The sequence below is a fragment of the Procambarus clarkii genome, chromosome 33 (assembly GCF_040958095.1).
Source record: "Procambarus clarkii isolate CNS0578487 chromosome 33, FALCON_Pclarkii_2.0, whole genome shotgun sequence".
NCBI lineage: Eukaryota > Metazoa > Arthropoda > Malacostraca > Decapoda > Cambaridae > Procambarus > Procambarus clarkii.
This window is the reverse complement of record NC_091182.1, coordinates 10,779,294-10,794,986: the sequence shown is the minus strand read 5'-3', so window position 1 is coordinate 10,794,986 and position 15,693 is coordinate 10,779,294. Positions and strand designations below refer to the sequence as shown.

At 39.8% G+C, this 15,693-nt stretch overlaps 1 protein-coding gene across 1 annotated transcript in view; it reads left to right on the top strand.

Annotated features, from left to right (window-relative positions):
* The first annotated feature begins 470 nt into the window (after positions 1–470).
* LOC138370685 (uncharacterized) overlaps positions 471–15,693 on the top strand; it is a 24,599-nt gene continuing 9,376 nt past the window's right edge. The window contains exons 1-2 of the mRNA XM_069335297.1: positions 471–559; positions 2,674–2,738. Coding sequence (XP_069191398.1) covers positions 499–559; positions 2,674–2,738 — 126 coding nt within the window. The 5' untranslated portion in view covers positions 471–498. The remainder of the gene's footprint in view (positions 560–2,673; positions 2,739–15,693) is intronic.

Genomic DNA, 15,693 nt, shown 5'->3' with positions numbered 1-15,693 from the left:
TTAAGTGAGTACAATTAGGTGAGTACACACACACACACATACAAACACACACAGAGCCGGCCGGCCGAGCGGACAGCATGCTGGGCACGTGATCATGTGGTCTCGGGTTCGATCCAGGGCGCTTGCGAGAAACGGTGTGCAGAGTTTCTTTCACCCTATGCCCCTGTTACCTAGCAGTAAATAGGTACCTGGGAGTTAGTCAGCTGTCACCGGCTGCTTCCTGGTGTGTGTGTGGGGGGGGGTGGAAAAATAGTAGTAGTAGAAAGTGTTAATCAACTGTCAATCAAACAGTTGATTGACAGTTGAGAGGCAGGCCGAAAGAGCAGAGCTCAACCCTCGCAAGCACAACTAGGTGAATACAACTAGGCGAATACACACACACACACACACTCATAAAAGTTCATGGGAAACACCAGGTGCAAACTGCGCCCGGGTGAGGGACGTGTATATACATAAAAGGGAGCGTCTGATAGTCGAGTACCACAGACTACTGCCATCATGGCTGCTGGTGACCTTGTGAAGACCTGTCTGCTAGGGACGCTCGCCCTTCTCCTCACAGGTACGCCTCTACACTGTCTTACATACATTGAGTCAGAATATAATAGTTATCTGTGTGAAGATATAACAGCGAGTATCACATGAGGCAGACATTAACAGGATATCATCAGTGATGTATGCATAGCTGTCAAACATTGTTGTCTTCAGGCACATGGCCAGGGAAGGTTTCAAAACACTCTACATTACGTGAGTTAAATCAGAGCTTAATTATGCAACAACATTGTGGACGTCACACCAGAGAAAGTTCAAAGCAAATTTGTAGAAGAGCAGGTTTTGTGATATGAGACTGGTCCTTGAACTAAGAGAACTCAGCTTCGAAGAAAGACTCAAAAAACTAGACCTCAAATCACTGGAAAATAGCAAGGAAAATGGTGCCATGATTACGACGTAAAAGATTTGTACAGGTGTTGATGAAGTGAACACACCCAAAATGTAATGAATGAACAGGGCCAGGATGGGAGGACATTGATAGAAACTAAACTCTCAGATGATCCATGGGTACGTAAAAACTCACTTTAATTCTTCAGTGAGCAAGTGGAATGACACTGCCACCCAGTTTAGGCATCATTCATCTATGCCATACCCTGACAGTGCTCCAGCAGTGCCCAACAATGCCATAAGCATTTTGTACAGTGACAAAACACTTTACACTTTCAAAACAGAAAGCAAACACACACACACAAAAAACTCAAAACACATTCCAATTTGCAATAATTTTTAACAAGAGAAATGAAATGCTTTAATTACTTGGTACTTTATAAAAAAAATCCATATCATTTTATAGCTTCTAAGAGGTTCTTTCAAAAATGTTCCAGCAACTCCTCTCTTCTTCTAGATCAATGGCCAAGTTTACTCGTCCTTGAGAGCCTCAGATAAGGGTGAAAGAAGGCAAGAAATAGAACTGCACATCTAAAAGAGTGTTAGGACATTCACAATCAGGTCCTATGACTTAACTATTACCACAAGAATAGTGCTAATAATTAACGAAAGGTGCACAAGGAAAGCTTGGTTTTGCTATGTAAATTGCCTCTTGCAAATAAAGTCAGAAGCAAGAAATTGTGCCTTAACAGAGGACAAGTGGCTATAGGACCATTTGGTTTGTTAATTGCTGGTCTAAAATCTTCATATACTAGTTCTTCCTGCACTCTCAGTATCATTTTTCAATCACCGACGTAGCATTTAATTTCAATGGTGTCACGGGGGATGACAAAGGTCAGATCCTCGTCGAGCTCCACCGGTGATATTCCGTCACTTTTTCTTTACTGTCGGCTCTGTACTCACTTTCCCTCGTGATGAAGTCGGCGCTTAACCCCTGTGTACACCAGCTCCAAAACACAAGGAACCCACAGCACCTCTGGGAACTAACTAGGATACTTACTTTCTGTCCGCAGAGAGCGAGAGGTAGAGTGGCAGGTGTCTACCTCAAACACTTGGTTATCCAGCTATTCCTGTGATCATCGGGGTTCTCACTTACGCCCTGGGCGGAAGAAATGACTTCAATTCTCTACTCTGGTCCTCTTGAAAGGACCAGATTTCATTAAATCTCAATTCCTGAATTCAAGTGCTCAGTACCCTACTCTCATGCTTTCACATACAAATGACGTGGCATAACCTTAATGGAGGTACATATAAACACAGAGTTAAACCTAAAAAAGAACATTTAATGACCAAAGAAATACATCATATATATAATGATTTGTCTTGGACAACTTCAATCAAGCCGGCAATTAACAGCCGCTCTCGACCTTCATTAATACTAACGTTACTCTATTCCCCTGTATAGTATCAACGTATCCTACCACATGAGGGTATACATATATAATAATAAATTCCTACAAGTTCCATTGGGAGGGCCCTTATTCAACAAGGGGAAAGGGGAAGGCAGATTACTTAGCCAGGAACTGATATCTCCAGTGTTGTGTAGCTGCCATGTGTCGCCAGCTGGCTGAACTTCCCTCACCACATCCTTCGCTGCTCCCTGGCTAACACGTATCTTCTTCCTTTCTTGGAAGGAAGAAGATTTCTTCTTCCTTTCTTCATACTAGCCACATCCCTCACTCCTTTACTGTTCCTTCACGCTACTAATTACTCTCCTTGCTCCTATCTTGTCCACAGATGCCGCCGTAGCTGACACAAACCCATGTGTGGAGACTGGCATGACACCCTACGACTACAGTCAGGTGAGTGTCACTCCCTGATACATGACACCCTATTACTACAGCCAGGTGAGTGTCACTCCCTGATACATGACACCCTATTACTACAGCCAGGTGAGTGTCACTCCCTGATACATAACACCCTGCGACTACAGCCAGGTGAGTGCCACTCTCTAATACATGACACCCTGCGAGTACAGCCAGGTGAGTGTCATTCCCTGATACATGACACCCTACGACTACAGCGAGGTGAGTGTTACTCCCTGATACATGACACCCTATGAATACAGACAGGTAAGTGTTGTGTCACGTGTACTCCCAGCTTCTATTAACTGTGATAGTCTGGTACTCGTTTCAGTGTCACAGCCTTTTGTAAATTACTGATGTTTACTCTCTGTCACGCCCTGGCCCATAATATCTAATCTCAAATTTGGCCGTATTCCTAGGCCAAACCCTAAGCTACTGCTGTGGTCATATAATTATTCTTAATTTACTTATTTGCCTATGGAATATGATGGATGGTAACCTTCTAGTTAATCCAAAGGATATTTCAACAGGAGTAGAAAAGCGTCTGAGTAGAATAACACACTAAAATTATATTTACTGAAATAAACCATACAACAGATAAAATATTCAATAGAAACTCTTCTTAACCTAATGAATTTCTTTTTAATAGTTACTTGTGGGATATTTGGGTTTGATTCTGATTAATTAATAATTAAAGTAATAAATTAAATTACGAAGGACCACCCGCTTTTAAACTAAGAGGGAAACTGAGAATTTCAGATCATTAGATAAAATTCTAGAGAAAACCAGTGACTATGGATATGACTAGAAAGTATGATCATAAGAATAATTAATGGGCTGTATTATTAAAAACCAAACCTCAAACACCTACATTGGGGGGTTATTACTGGAGGTCAGTACGTCCAGGAATCAGTGTGGTTCGTTCACTAATTCAATTAATAATAATCTAATCCTATAAATAATGTTGAATATAATATTATTCATACAAAGAAGAACATGAATATGAGCATAGTAATGAGTTACAGTAAATCACACATTATGTTGAACATTCTGAATGTATCAAATTGCTAAAATATAGGAAAAAGAAATAAGCCTTAGCTTGTAGTAGGTTCCTTTAGATAACTCTGGAAGTCCTCTTAATCTCCAAGTCAGGCACATTGACGAATGGCACGATTAACATGGAGAAGGCAGCATGAGGAATCCGTCTCTCAAGCTGCAAGATAAATAACTACCAGTAGCAATTGATTTAACTACTCAATTCATATTCAAGATTATTGATATCTACAGATAGAATTCTAATCACCTGTTATTAGGTGTTGTCTTGCCGCGTGACGTGCAATCACCCTGCTATTAATAAACTTATAAATGATGCATCAAATAAAAAGTACTTAGCTGTGGGCACTGTGTAAGTATTAAGATTGCCGTAATTACGCATCCCAAGTTCCGGTGAACCTATCCTGGATTGATGCGTTTCAAGCTGGCTGATCACGTGTCGTTAGGAACCAAGTCTAGGGGTCCCTTATTTAACACCAGCACTAGTTGAAGATATTATCTGCAAGGTCGTTCACGCCTCACAGTGGCGGCTTTCATCTGTGGATGGACACACTTGTCCTATTTGCTGGACAATGGCGTCCTTTGTGAGTACGGTAAGCGTAGCTTTGCCTCCTTCTGGCCTTGCACGTGTCTGCTTCCCGACACCCTCACCGACTGAGGATGGCGTCGCGTCCCTCCCCCCACGCCGAGTCGACGTTCATTACACAAATTATTGGCATGAACATTAATATTTCTCGCATTCGCGCTTGAAACTCTAAAGACTGGACGGGTTTACTATTTAGAGGAACGAAATATTATTATTTACCTATTTAAGAATAGTAAATATATAAGGGAGAGGAATTAATGTCTCCCCATGGCATTCATTGATGCCGTTAACACTACTGCGAGGTGGACGGTATAATTCTAACGCTCTATTCGGCTTTTAGTTTGAGAACAATTCGTCTGCAATCAGTTGTCATACAGAATGCTTTAATTATGGAGAATCGTATTTAATTCTCACACAAATTGAATATAATGTGTTTTACTGTAAAGAAATCTGACGCAATACTGGCGTCAGGTGACGTGAGAATTCTAGCCTAATGCACAGATGAATTATTAGTACATGAGAATTCTACGAGTTGTTAATTTTACTTACTACAATATTAATATGGTTAGTAATAAGTAATGAGAATACAACAATGCTGTATTCGATGTTGGAAATATCCAACATAACTCCGGGGGGGGGATTCTCAGGGTCGCAGTGTACTGTGTTGTACTGACCTATCCCGAAGTGATATTAAGATTAATACATTAGTATGTTAGTATGTTAGTACACACATAACGAACGTCCCGGATTTATCAAGGACTTACAAGAACTTGAGTCTTGCTATTTACATGTCAACTGAAACATGTTGTTTGTAGCCTACACAATATTTATAGAATTCAACTCTCCCAATTTAAACTAACAGAATCTACAGTGATGTGATATCTTGGGTCACAGTGACGTGTAATGTTTCGTTACGTGATATCACATCGTAGCATCATCACAGTTTTCTCAGTGGGATGTGAAAGAAATTACTCTTGTTCAGAGTTGTAATAGGTTTGCAGTTTCCCTTAGTGGAAACATGTATGAAATAATGAAACATTAAATGATTAAGTTATCGGTAAACAGGAACACTCTAAAGCTCACAATAAACTCAACAACTAGGGTCGCAGTGACATGTAATGGTGTATTACGTAGCTGCTGAATCGTAGGTAAACTCAGAATAAGTTCCTAAGAACTGATAACACTATTGTATAATTATACAGTAAAGTATTATTAGTCATTTAAGATCAAGGAAACTATGACACTACAGTGAAGTCACTGTCTAGGGTCGCTGTGACTTGTAACTATTGAGTTACTAGACAATAACATCACGCAGCATCATGATCACCCCAAATTCAAATGAGGAAATTGAATTAAATGTGCACTGCCGTGCAGTAGTCATGCTGACTGATGGTACAATTAATTTGCTAACTAGCTAAGATAGAAAGGTAGAAACTGAAAAGTTTATTCATTAAAATCAAGGAAAATTCTGAGTCGACAGTGAGATTAGTAGCCTAGTCATTCTGACTTATGAGCTAATTAAATGGCAGCTCATAGGCTTGACACTGTAAACTGTTTAATACGAAATCACCTTTACATGAATTTGAGTTTATTAGATCAGTCTCTATAAGTATAGTCAACTGTAATTAATGGTGAGTACTGATTAGGCTAGTACTCAGTTGACACTACTAAAGTCTCTAAACCTACCTAAGTAAGTGACTAAGCTAATTGTAAGCAAAAATGTACTCGAATTAACATGGTGAGCAGTATTGAGCTCATTAACTGGTCGAGTTATATTAAACTCGTGAACATGGTGAGCTACATTGAGCTCGTTAGCTGGTGCTAACAGGGTGAGCTGTATGGAGCTCGTTAGCTAGTGCTAACAGGGTGAGTTGCAGTTGTGGGAACCGACCTGTGAGATTTATATTTGTTTAATTTATATGAATTTATATTTACGTTAATTTATATACTTCGATAGCAATTTGTATAATGATAAGTGGACTGTATTTCTGCAATAATCTCATAATCTCACAAATCGATCCTCTACACATTAGGGGGGGTTTATATTACACATATGCAGCCAATCAAATTACAGTAATAGCTACATACATTGATGAGGTTCCTTCTCTTATAGTACAGCAGGTTAGTCCACCAGGTATAACTAGAGTGTAGACACCAAATTATCCTCTTTGAGGTAGCTTCTATCACCCAGTAACTGGTGCACATAATCTTGCATCCTCGTCTTGACCTGTCAAAAGTGCGCTAGCTGTGAAGCCAGAATCCTATATATGACAAGCTATATCAGAGAAAACACTATACAGTACATGGAACTTTAAAGACCTGGCTTAATTACCTTAGTATGAGGCGATTTCGCGTTCTAACCGGCTAACCCTATATCCTGACATTAATGGCCATAAATGAATGATAAACGGGTTTCGGATAGACACTTAACTTGTATTTGTAGACAGCGTGTTGACAATGGTACACCTTTGGGTTCCATAACACTACGTCCAAGTAAATTTAACAGGAGCCGAATTTGCTCCCGTGTGAGCCTCTGGTCTCAATAAACAACAATGGCTGCCCTCCTCCTCACCCTGACGCCTGGCTTACATTGTCCACATTTCAGAAAGTGATAGAAGGGTCACATTTACTCTACTTTAATATTGATAATTAAGTTAATTTATATAAGATGGTTTTATGATGGTAAAGTCCAAAGACTAATGTATTTAAGAATAATTCCCAGCAGAATAGCTGGTGAATTATAATAGTATGTGGTGATGATATCCCGTTTTCTTTAGACGGAAATTCCACTACAAGTTACGTTTTCTATGGGTAACTTGTTGGTAATACAGCAGCACTTATTATCTGTCTGTATATTATTAAATGGTGTCGGATTTTCCGACAGCAGTGAACTCGTCAACAGTGTTGACAGGGTGAGCTACCGTGAGCTCGTTAGCTGGTGCTAACAGGGTGAGCGGCATTGAGCTCGTTAGCTAGTGCTAACAGGGTGAGTTACAGTGAACTCGTCAACAGTGTTGACAGGGTGAGCTACAGTGAGCTCGTTAGCTAGTGCTAACAGGGTGAGTTGCATGGAACTCGTCAACAGTGTTGACAGGGTGAGCTACAGTGAGCTCGTTAGCAGTGCTAACAGGGTGAGTTGCAGTGAACTCGTCAACAGTGTTGACAGGGTGAGCTGCATTGAGCTCGTCAGCAGTGCTGACAGGGTGAGTTGCATGGAGCTCGTCAGCAGTGCTGACAGGGTGAGCTACATGGAGCTCGTTAACAGTTAACAGGGTGAGTTACATTGAACTCGTCAACAGTGTTGACAGGGTGAGCTGCATTGAGCTCGTCAGCAGTGCTGACAGGGTGAGCTACATGGAGCTCGTTAACAGTTAACAGGGTGAGTTCAGTGAACTCGAATTAACGAGGTGGAGTTTTGTCATTCAGTTATCATGGCGAGCAATATTAAGCTCGTGCGCATGGTGAACGAGCACTCATATTATTACGTTAATTCTAAGGTGAGCTATGTTAAGCTCATGAAGCATGTTAATTAACAATGCTAATGTTTAACGGTAATGCATTAAACATATTAGTTCTCTGGAAATTCACTTACATGTTAGTAAGTTTGCAAGTTTGTTCGTGTTGCGCTCCTACACTAATTAAGCAGAAACGAAAGAAAACAACTCAAACAATTAATGCAAGTATTTATCACTAATTCTTAGTGCAGAAAACATGGTATTAAGAAGGTTTTCTTGGCAAACCTTTAAGCGCAAGTATAGTGGACCAGTGGTCCTAGTGAATGTTATCACTAAATTCAGGAAATGCCAGTGGCATTGAGTGCTAGATTCTCTAGCCTAACATTATTAATTCCTAGGGAGTACTAGATTCTCTAGCCTAACATTACAATTTAACTAGGAAGACCGAGTGTGGTCAATTACTACTTGTCGAGAATAATTCTAGGTCTGCAGTGAATTCAATGGCTTGGTCGCTGTGACTTGTACTTGTTTGAGTACGGACCATTGATTATCACTGAGAGCTATGAAACATCTCGGCGAGTATCAATTGCACTACATTCAATCTGAGTTTATTACTCAGCTGTATTTCTCCTTTTAGCTTGCTGCTGGAGAATCGGTTTACTGTTGACTAATTTATTATTGGCAGGCTTAGGCTTGTTCACATTCAGAACTTTACCAGTAAGTAAGTAGCCTCCTGCAGATCGGAGCATATTCATTCCCAATCGTTTAACATGTCCAGTTATGAACTGGTAATAGTAGTCGGCTCCTACTAGTACATCTACATTGTTAAGGTGGTCAGACATTAATTTGTTGTCAGCCAAATTAATTTCACGTTCCTGCAGGAAGTGGGCTGTGTACCCCAGACCCTTAATATTTAAGTCTAAAGGTATTTGATCTACAACAATGGCTTGGACAGCCTTGGCATGACTACCTAGTCGTACAAGCGGTTGAACTACTGTGTATTCATGGGTTCCTCGATTTATCATGGACCCTGACAAGTTTAATTTTACCTGTCCTATTGGTTGTAAATTAAGTGCCTCTGCTGCCCTTTGAGTAATGAAAGTTCTCTGGGAACCTTGGTCAAATAGTCCACGTATGGTGATCTTGGCTCCTCTGTTCTTCACTTGAAGTTGGGCAGTAGGCAAAGCAGCATCCACTTGAGATGCTTGTGTAGTTACGCTGTACACATCTCGCACCTTGCAGCACTGTACTTGTGTAGATTCTCTACGTCCTATTCTAGGATTGACATAATTAGCCCTAACTAATTTGCACAGTGCAGCATGATGCTTGCCCCTTCTACACCTATTGCAGGTGTTCAGTGGGGTGTCACAGCTGTTAACATTATGTGGTTTGAGACACCTAGTACATTTGTGTAACTGTTTGAGTCGTCTGACTCTTGTGTCTCTATTAGGATAATTAGTACATTTGTACAGAGAATGTTTTTGATTGCAAAACAAGCATATTCCCCATCCTACAGATCGTTTAGAGGTTACCGGTTTAGGTAAAACAGTATTTGCAGGTGGCGATGGTTTTGCTGCTTGCATTTGCTTGTTATTTATTCTCTTGTGAGTACTTGGTGTACTCTGAGGAACCATTAACAGGCTCTTGGGAGTGCTCTTTGGACTATGAGGTCTCTTAGGAGCACCTGTGAAGTTATTAGCAGTGCTCTTTGGACCATTAGGTCTCTTAGGAGCACCTGTGGGACTCTTAGGTCTCACTTATGAATCAGTATTTGACTGATTGTTGTTACATTGAGTATTAGCACCTTGGTTACCTAGTGACAGTGTCACTTTAGAAGTTTCAGGCAAGGAAACTGATGTAGGTACAGTTTTGGTGCATTCAGATTTAGCATTAATTGCTTGGTCTGCTGTATGATTGCTCATATTACGCAAACCTGTAAATATATCCTGCATTGACAGGGTATTACCATTCTGGCATACATATAATTGATTAAGTGTGTCACCAGACAATTTTCTCTGGATGATAATTTTAGTCATCCACTCAGTAGTTGGGTGATCCACCTCTTTACTGAAAGAATTTATCAGTGACTCAAGCTGAAAACTAAAAGCTTGTAAAGAGTCATCTGATTGCTCTGGTGAAGATAAATTTAATAATTGGTGCACAAGGTTTATAATAGTCTTCTCATTGTTAGCACTTACTTTAGAAGGCTGTTGTGAGCAATTGTGGCCATTACTTGTGTTGCTTAAGGCTTCTTGCTTAGCCTCAGCTTTGATTACAGCTTCGGCTGCTGCTGCAGCATTAGCTTTATCATTTTCTGGTTCAGATTCACTGATTACTGCAGCTTCATTTGTTTCTCTGGGTTCTGGTGATAAGCTAGTTAATTCAGTAGCATTATGTATCGAACTTATAGAATCCAGGGAACATTGAGAAGAGTGGTCTGAAATTTGATCAGACTCTGTAAACAAATCATCACATGAAGCTGTATTAGATGAGAGGTTAGAAAATGAAGGTTGATCTTCAGTTGTTGATCCTGTATAGTGATCAGTATTGACTGGAGGATTCTCCTCGTCTTGATTTAGCTCATGTATTTCATCTGAGCAGTGTGCTTGCTCGGTTGTAGTTTTTCTACAAAAACGTTCTATCCAATCAGGATCATTTTGTTTCGCAAGCACCCTTTTATAGTGATCTAGCTTGGATACAGGTCTTTTAATGATCTGATCTACCCACTCGGGAATATCTTGTCTTGCAAGCACCTCCTTATATCGGTCTAAACTGGTTTGAACAGAATGTTCATAGTTATCGAGATCAGATTCTGTTAGACGTGAGTGGTCTGAGACAGTATGATCGGCCTGGAGTAAATTCCTGTGGGTCTCGATTACAGTCTTGATGTAATCATATTTTTGGCTGGCGATCCTTATGGAACTTGCTAGTCTGTAGACGTCACCTGGGTCAGTTTCGACACAGAAATGACATTTCATAAGCAGTTTTCCCAAAGGACCTTGAAGAGCTGTCAAGAATCTTGAGTTCCTTTCTAAAGGATTCATTCTTGTGGTAAATTGAGCCTGATAGGGCTTATGTAGCTAGTGGTATAGCTATAGTCTGCTCCTTGATGCAGAGCAGGTATAATTATTGACAGCCTGATAGGGCTTATGTAGCTAGTGGTATAGCTATGTTGTCTGCTCCTTGATGCAGAGCAGGTATAATTATTGACAGCCTAATATTTTTTGAGGATGGTTGTAATTTACCTCATTTAGAGATTAGTTACCTACCGAATAATAAGCAACTAAGATTTGAGTGGTACCTTGGTCTCACTACAGGTGTTCCTCAGCTTAGCTCTTCTAAATCAGCCTCGGATGGGTAGCAGACTTACAGTAACACTCAAAGACATACATAGAAATATGCAATAAAATAATTACACAATAAATGGTTAATCCCACCCTTGATAGGGTCAGCACAAAAGAATAATATATGTGTCACCAACCAGTTCAAGCCTAGTCGTGAGAATTTCTACTTGAGAAACTACAACAATATTTAGTCTGTGCTTGTGCCAGATTCAACACAATCACAGCCTAAATTGTTACCTAATAAAGGTTGGCAAAGATTATATTATGGTGCAGTAATGTGCAAATAATTGTGCTGTGTTTTTGGTTTTTTTGTATTTTATATAATATACACTTGTGTAATTATGCGTATAAGAAATTAAATGAACACAAAGGAATTAATTGTGTTTGGCAAGTATTCTACTGCCGTAAATATTATCTAACTCCTGAATGTACTCCTAATTGTGGAATAAAATGTTATCAGGGTTGGTAATGATTAACTAGTATGAGATCAGTAATTTATATTAGTATACTGGATCCCTAAATGTTAATGATCCACTGACTTGAGTGAAGCAGTAACTTTAACATGGATTCAGGCTATAATGGACAGTCTGCTGACAGCCACATATTGAAACATTGGTATAGCCTAAATGGTTAACACTTAATTGGTGTTAGTGATTAATATAAGGTTATGAGCTGTTGCTCTTGGTGACCTAAAGATTCTACTTCAGTATAAAGTGTAGGTCTAAATGTTGTGGGTAACTGGTTATGACCCACTAAAGCTACGTATAAGGTAGCTATGTTAGTGTGATCTAGACTAACTAATGTGTTACACTGTTAGTTGACACAATTAATTAAATAGTTAGTCTAGCTTCTATCACACAAGGATTAGTTATTAATGGTTAATATTTTAATTATAAATTTAATGCCTATCCGGTTCGAAGGACCATAATGTGGGATATTTGGGTTTGATTCTGATTAATTAATAATTAAAGTAATAAATTAAATTACGAAGGACCACCCGCTTTTAAAGTAAAGAGGGAAACTGAGAATTTCAGATCATTAGATAAAATTCTAGAGAAAACCAGTGACTATGGATATGACTAGAAAGTATGATCATAAGAATAATTAATGGGCTGTATTATTAAAAACCAAACCTCAAACACCTACATTGGGGGGTTATTACTGGAGGTCAGTATGTCCAGGAATCAATGTGGTTCGTTCACTAATTGAATTAATAATAATCTAATCCTATAAATAATGTTGAATATAATATTATTCATACAAAGAAGAACATGAATATGAGCATAGTAATGAGTTACAGAAAATCACACATTATGTTGAACATTCTGAATGTATCAAATTGCTAAAATATAGGAAAAAGAAATAAGCCTTAGCTTGTAGTAGGTTCCTTTAGATAACTCTGGAAGTCCTCTTAATCTCCAAGTCTGGCACATTGACGAATGGCACGATTAACATGGAGAAGGCAGCATGAGGAATCCGTCTCTCAAGCTGCAAGATAAATAACTACCAGTAGCAATTGATTTAACTACTCAATTCATATTCAAGATTATTGATATCTACAGATAGAATTCTAATCACCTGTTATTAGGTGTTGTCTTGCCGCGTGACGTGCAATCACCCTGCTATTAATAAACTTATAAATGATGCATCAAATAAAAAGTACTTAGCTGTGGGCACTGTGTAAGTATTAAGATTGCCGTAATTACGCATCCCAAGTTCCGGTGAACCTATCCTGGATTGATGCGTTTCAAGCTGGCTGATCACGTGTCGTTAGGAACCAAGTCTAGGGGTCCCTTATTTAACACCAGCACTAGTTGAAGATATTATCTGCAAGGTCGTTCACGCCTCACAGTGGCGGCTTTCATCTGTGGATGGACACACTTGTCCTATTTGCTGGACAATGGCGTCTTTTGTGAGTACGGTAAGCGTAGCTTTGCCTCCTTCTGGCCTTGCACGTGTCCGCTTCCCGACACCCTCACCGACTGAGGATGGCGTCGCGTCCCTCCCCCCATGCCGAGTCGACGTTCATTACACAAATTATTGGCATGAACATTAATATTTCTCGCATTTGCGCTTGAAACTCTAAAGACTGGACGGGTTTATTATTTAGAGGAACGAAATATTATTATTTACCTATTTAAGAATAGTAAATATATAAGGGAGAGGAATTAATGTCTCCCCATGGCATTCATTGATGCCGTTAACACTACCGCGAGGTGGACGGTATAATTCTAACGCTCTATTCGGCTTTTAGTTTGAGAACAATTCGTCTGCAATCAGTTGTCATACAGAATGCTTTAATTATGGAGAACCGAATTTAATTCTCACACAAATTGAATATAATGTGTTTTACTGTAAAGAAATCTGACGCAATACTGGCGTCAGGTGACGTGAGAATTCTAGCCTAATGCACAGATGAATTATTAGTACATGAGAATTCTACGAGTTGTAAATTTTACTTACTACAATATTAATATGGTTAGTAATAAGTAATGAGAATACAACAATGCTGTATTCGATGTTGGAAATATCCAACATTACTCGCTAATATAGTTTAGCTTACTGAAAGAACTCCAGCAATATGTTAAACCTCAATACTCTGATCCGACAATAGTAAGTATATATATCAACAACACCTGTCAGCACATTTATCAAGACACATGACTCGGGGTTCAATAATAATTTGTAAAAGGAAACCTGGATACTCTAATTAACCCACTTGGTAGAATCTTAATTAACTCTAAAATCTCTTGAATACAACTTAAATATAAATAAAAGTAAAACTTATCTGGATATCTGGTAGGAATTAACACTGAAAACTATCAGTCAGTCAACACGGTGCTCCTGCGTCCTAAGTAAGATGACGCCCGGTCTGGCCATCTTACCCGCCTCCCTGGATACCAAATCTCTCATTATATCTAGTCAAACCATACTCCTTTCTTCATACTAGCCATAAATGGTGAACCATAACCATTTAACTATTCTCCCTTCGTAGGTTACATAAATGAGTCCATTTTTTCTTCACAAAAGGTTCCCATACAATATATACATACTCTGCAACAAGTGTCCAACTCTTGGTACTAGTTTCCTCGGCGGAGTGATATCAGCAACACATGACCTCCCAGCTGCAGTTTTTTTTTAGGAAATGTACACTTTACTACCTTTATATAACTGTCGCTCTTTTAACTAAATTGTTACAAAGCTTGTCTCCACCAACATCTCTCTACAGGAGACAAGGTTCGTAACATGCTACTCTCTGACACCCTATATTACTGATACATGATACCCTATGGCTACAGCTAGCTGAGTGATACTTTCTGATACATGACACCATACTATTATTCCGTGGTGAGTGTTACTCTCTGATACATGCCACCCTATGGCTACAGCCAGGGGGAATGTTTCTCTCTAATACATGACTCTCTAAGGGTATAGTCAGGAGAGCGATTCTCCCTTCGGATTCTGATACATGCCACTCTATGACTACGGTCATTTGAGTGCCACTCCCTGATATAATTTAATAATTCTCTGTGTCGAGAGACAGGAAGCCAGAGTGTGTTCACAGACAGGCTTTTTTATCGGGGTCACCCCTCCCCCCTCCCCAGAGTCGAATTACTGACCCCGTCCAGGATGCAACCCCGCAACAAGCTGACTAACTCCTGAGTACCTACTTACTGCTAGGTGAACAGAGGCATTAGGTAAAAGGAAATGGGTCCAACCATTTCGGTCCCGCCCGGGATTCGAACCGGGAATTTTCGATTGTGCGTCAAGAACGAACCCGACTGTACTACCGGGACTCTTAATCACACCCTTTGTTACGTGTGGGCATGGAGAGTAACTCAGGTCCGGACAGCATGACGTTTATTAACAAGAGACGATGACGTCACACGGTTATCTTGTACATAACTGAATATGTACAATACTTATAAAACAAAAGAGCATCTGCACCTAACCTAAGTAGTACTTAATCGTTCAAAATACCTTACTCCTCACATTCCTCACCTTTTAAATAAACTCTACCCCTACAGGTTAAGTCTATCAGGCGGTCATATGGCTTTTCCTGATTTTCTCCACTGGGGCCCCAGGCCTGGTACTTTTAGTGAACCTTCTTCTGAATTACAAACTACCGAGTCCCTAGGGTTAGCTGTATCCACATTCCTCTCTGATGAGCCTTGTTGAGTCTCCCTGTTTCCTTCTGGTGCTACTCCTTCATTATTAGGTTGGGTATCACTAGTTGCCACATCCACACCTGAAGGGTGTGGATTTCTTGTCACACATTACTATATTTAAACAATGTGAAGACTGGCTACTTCTGTGATTATTATTAAGCTAAATTAATTTATTGCAAAGCCCATGACTTTATCTATAAGCAGTTGTAATGTAATAGTAGGCATCCATCATTGTCAGGAAGCTATGGAGTTGCATTCTGGTTGTCGGACTGGAGTGGCTTCTCCACGGCGCAAAGCCAGTCTAAGTTGATATGGGGAAAAAACTGTCACCCATGCAGCAGGTCA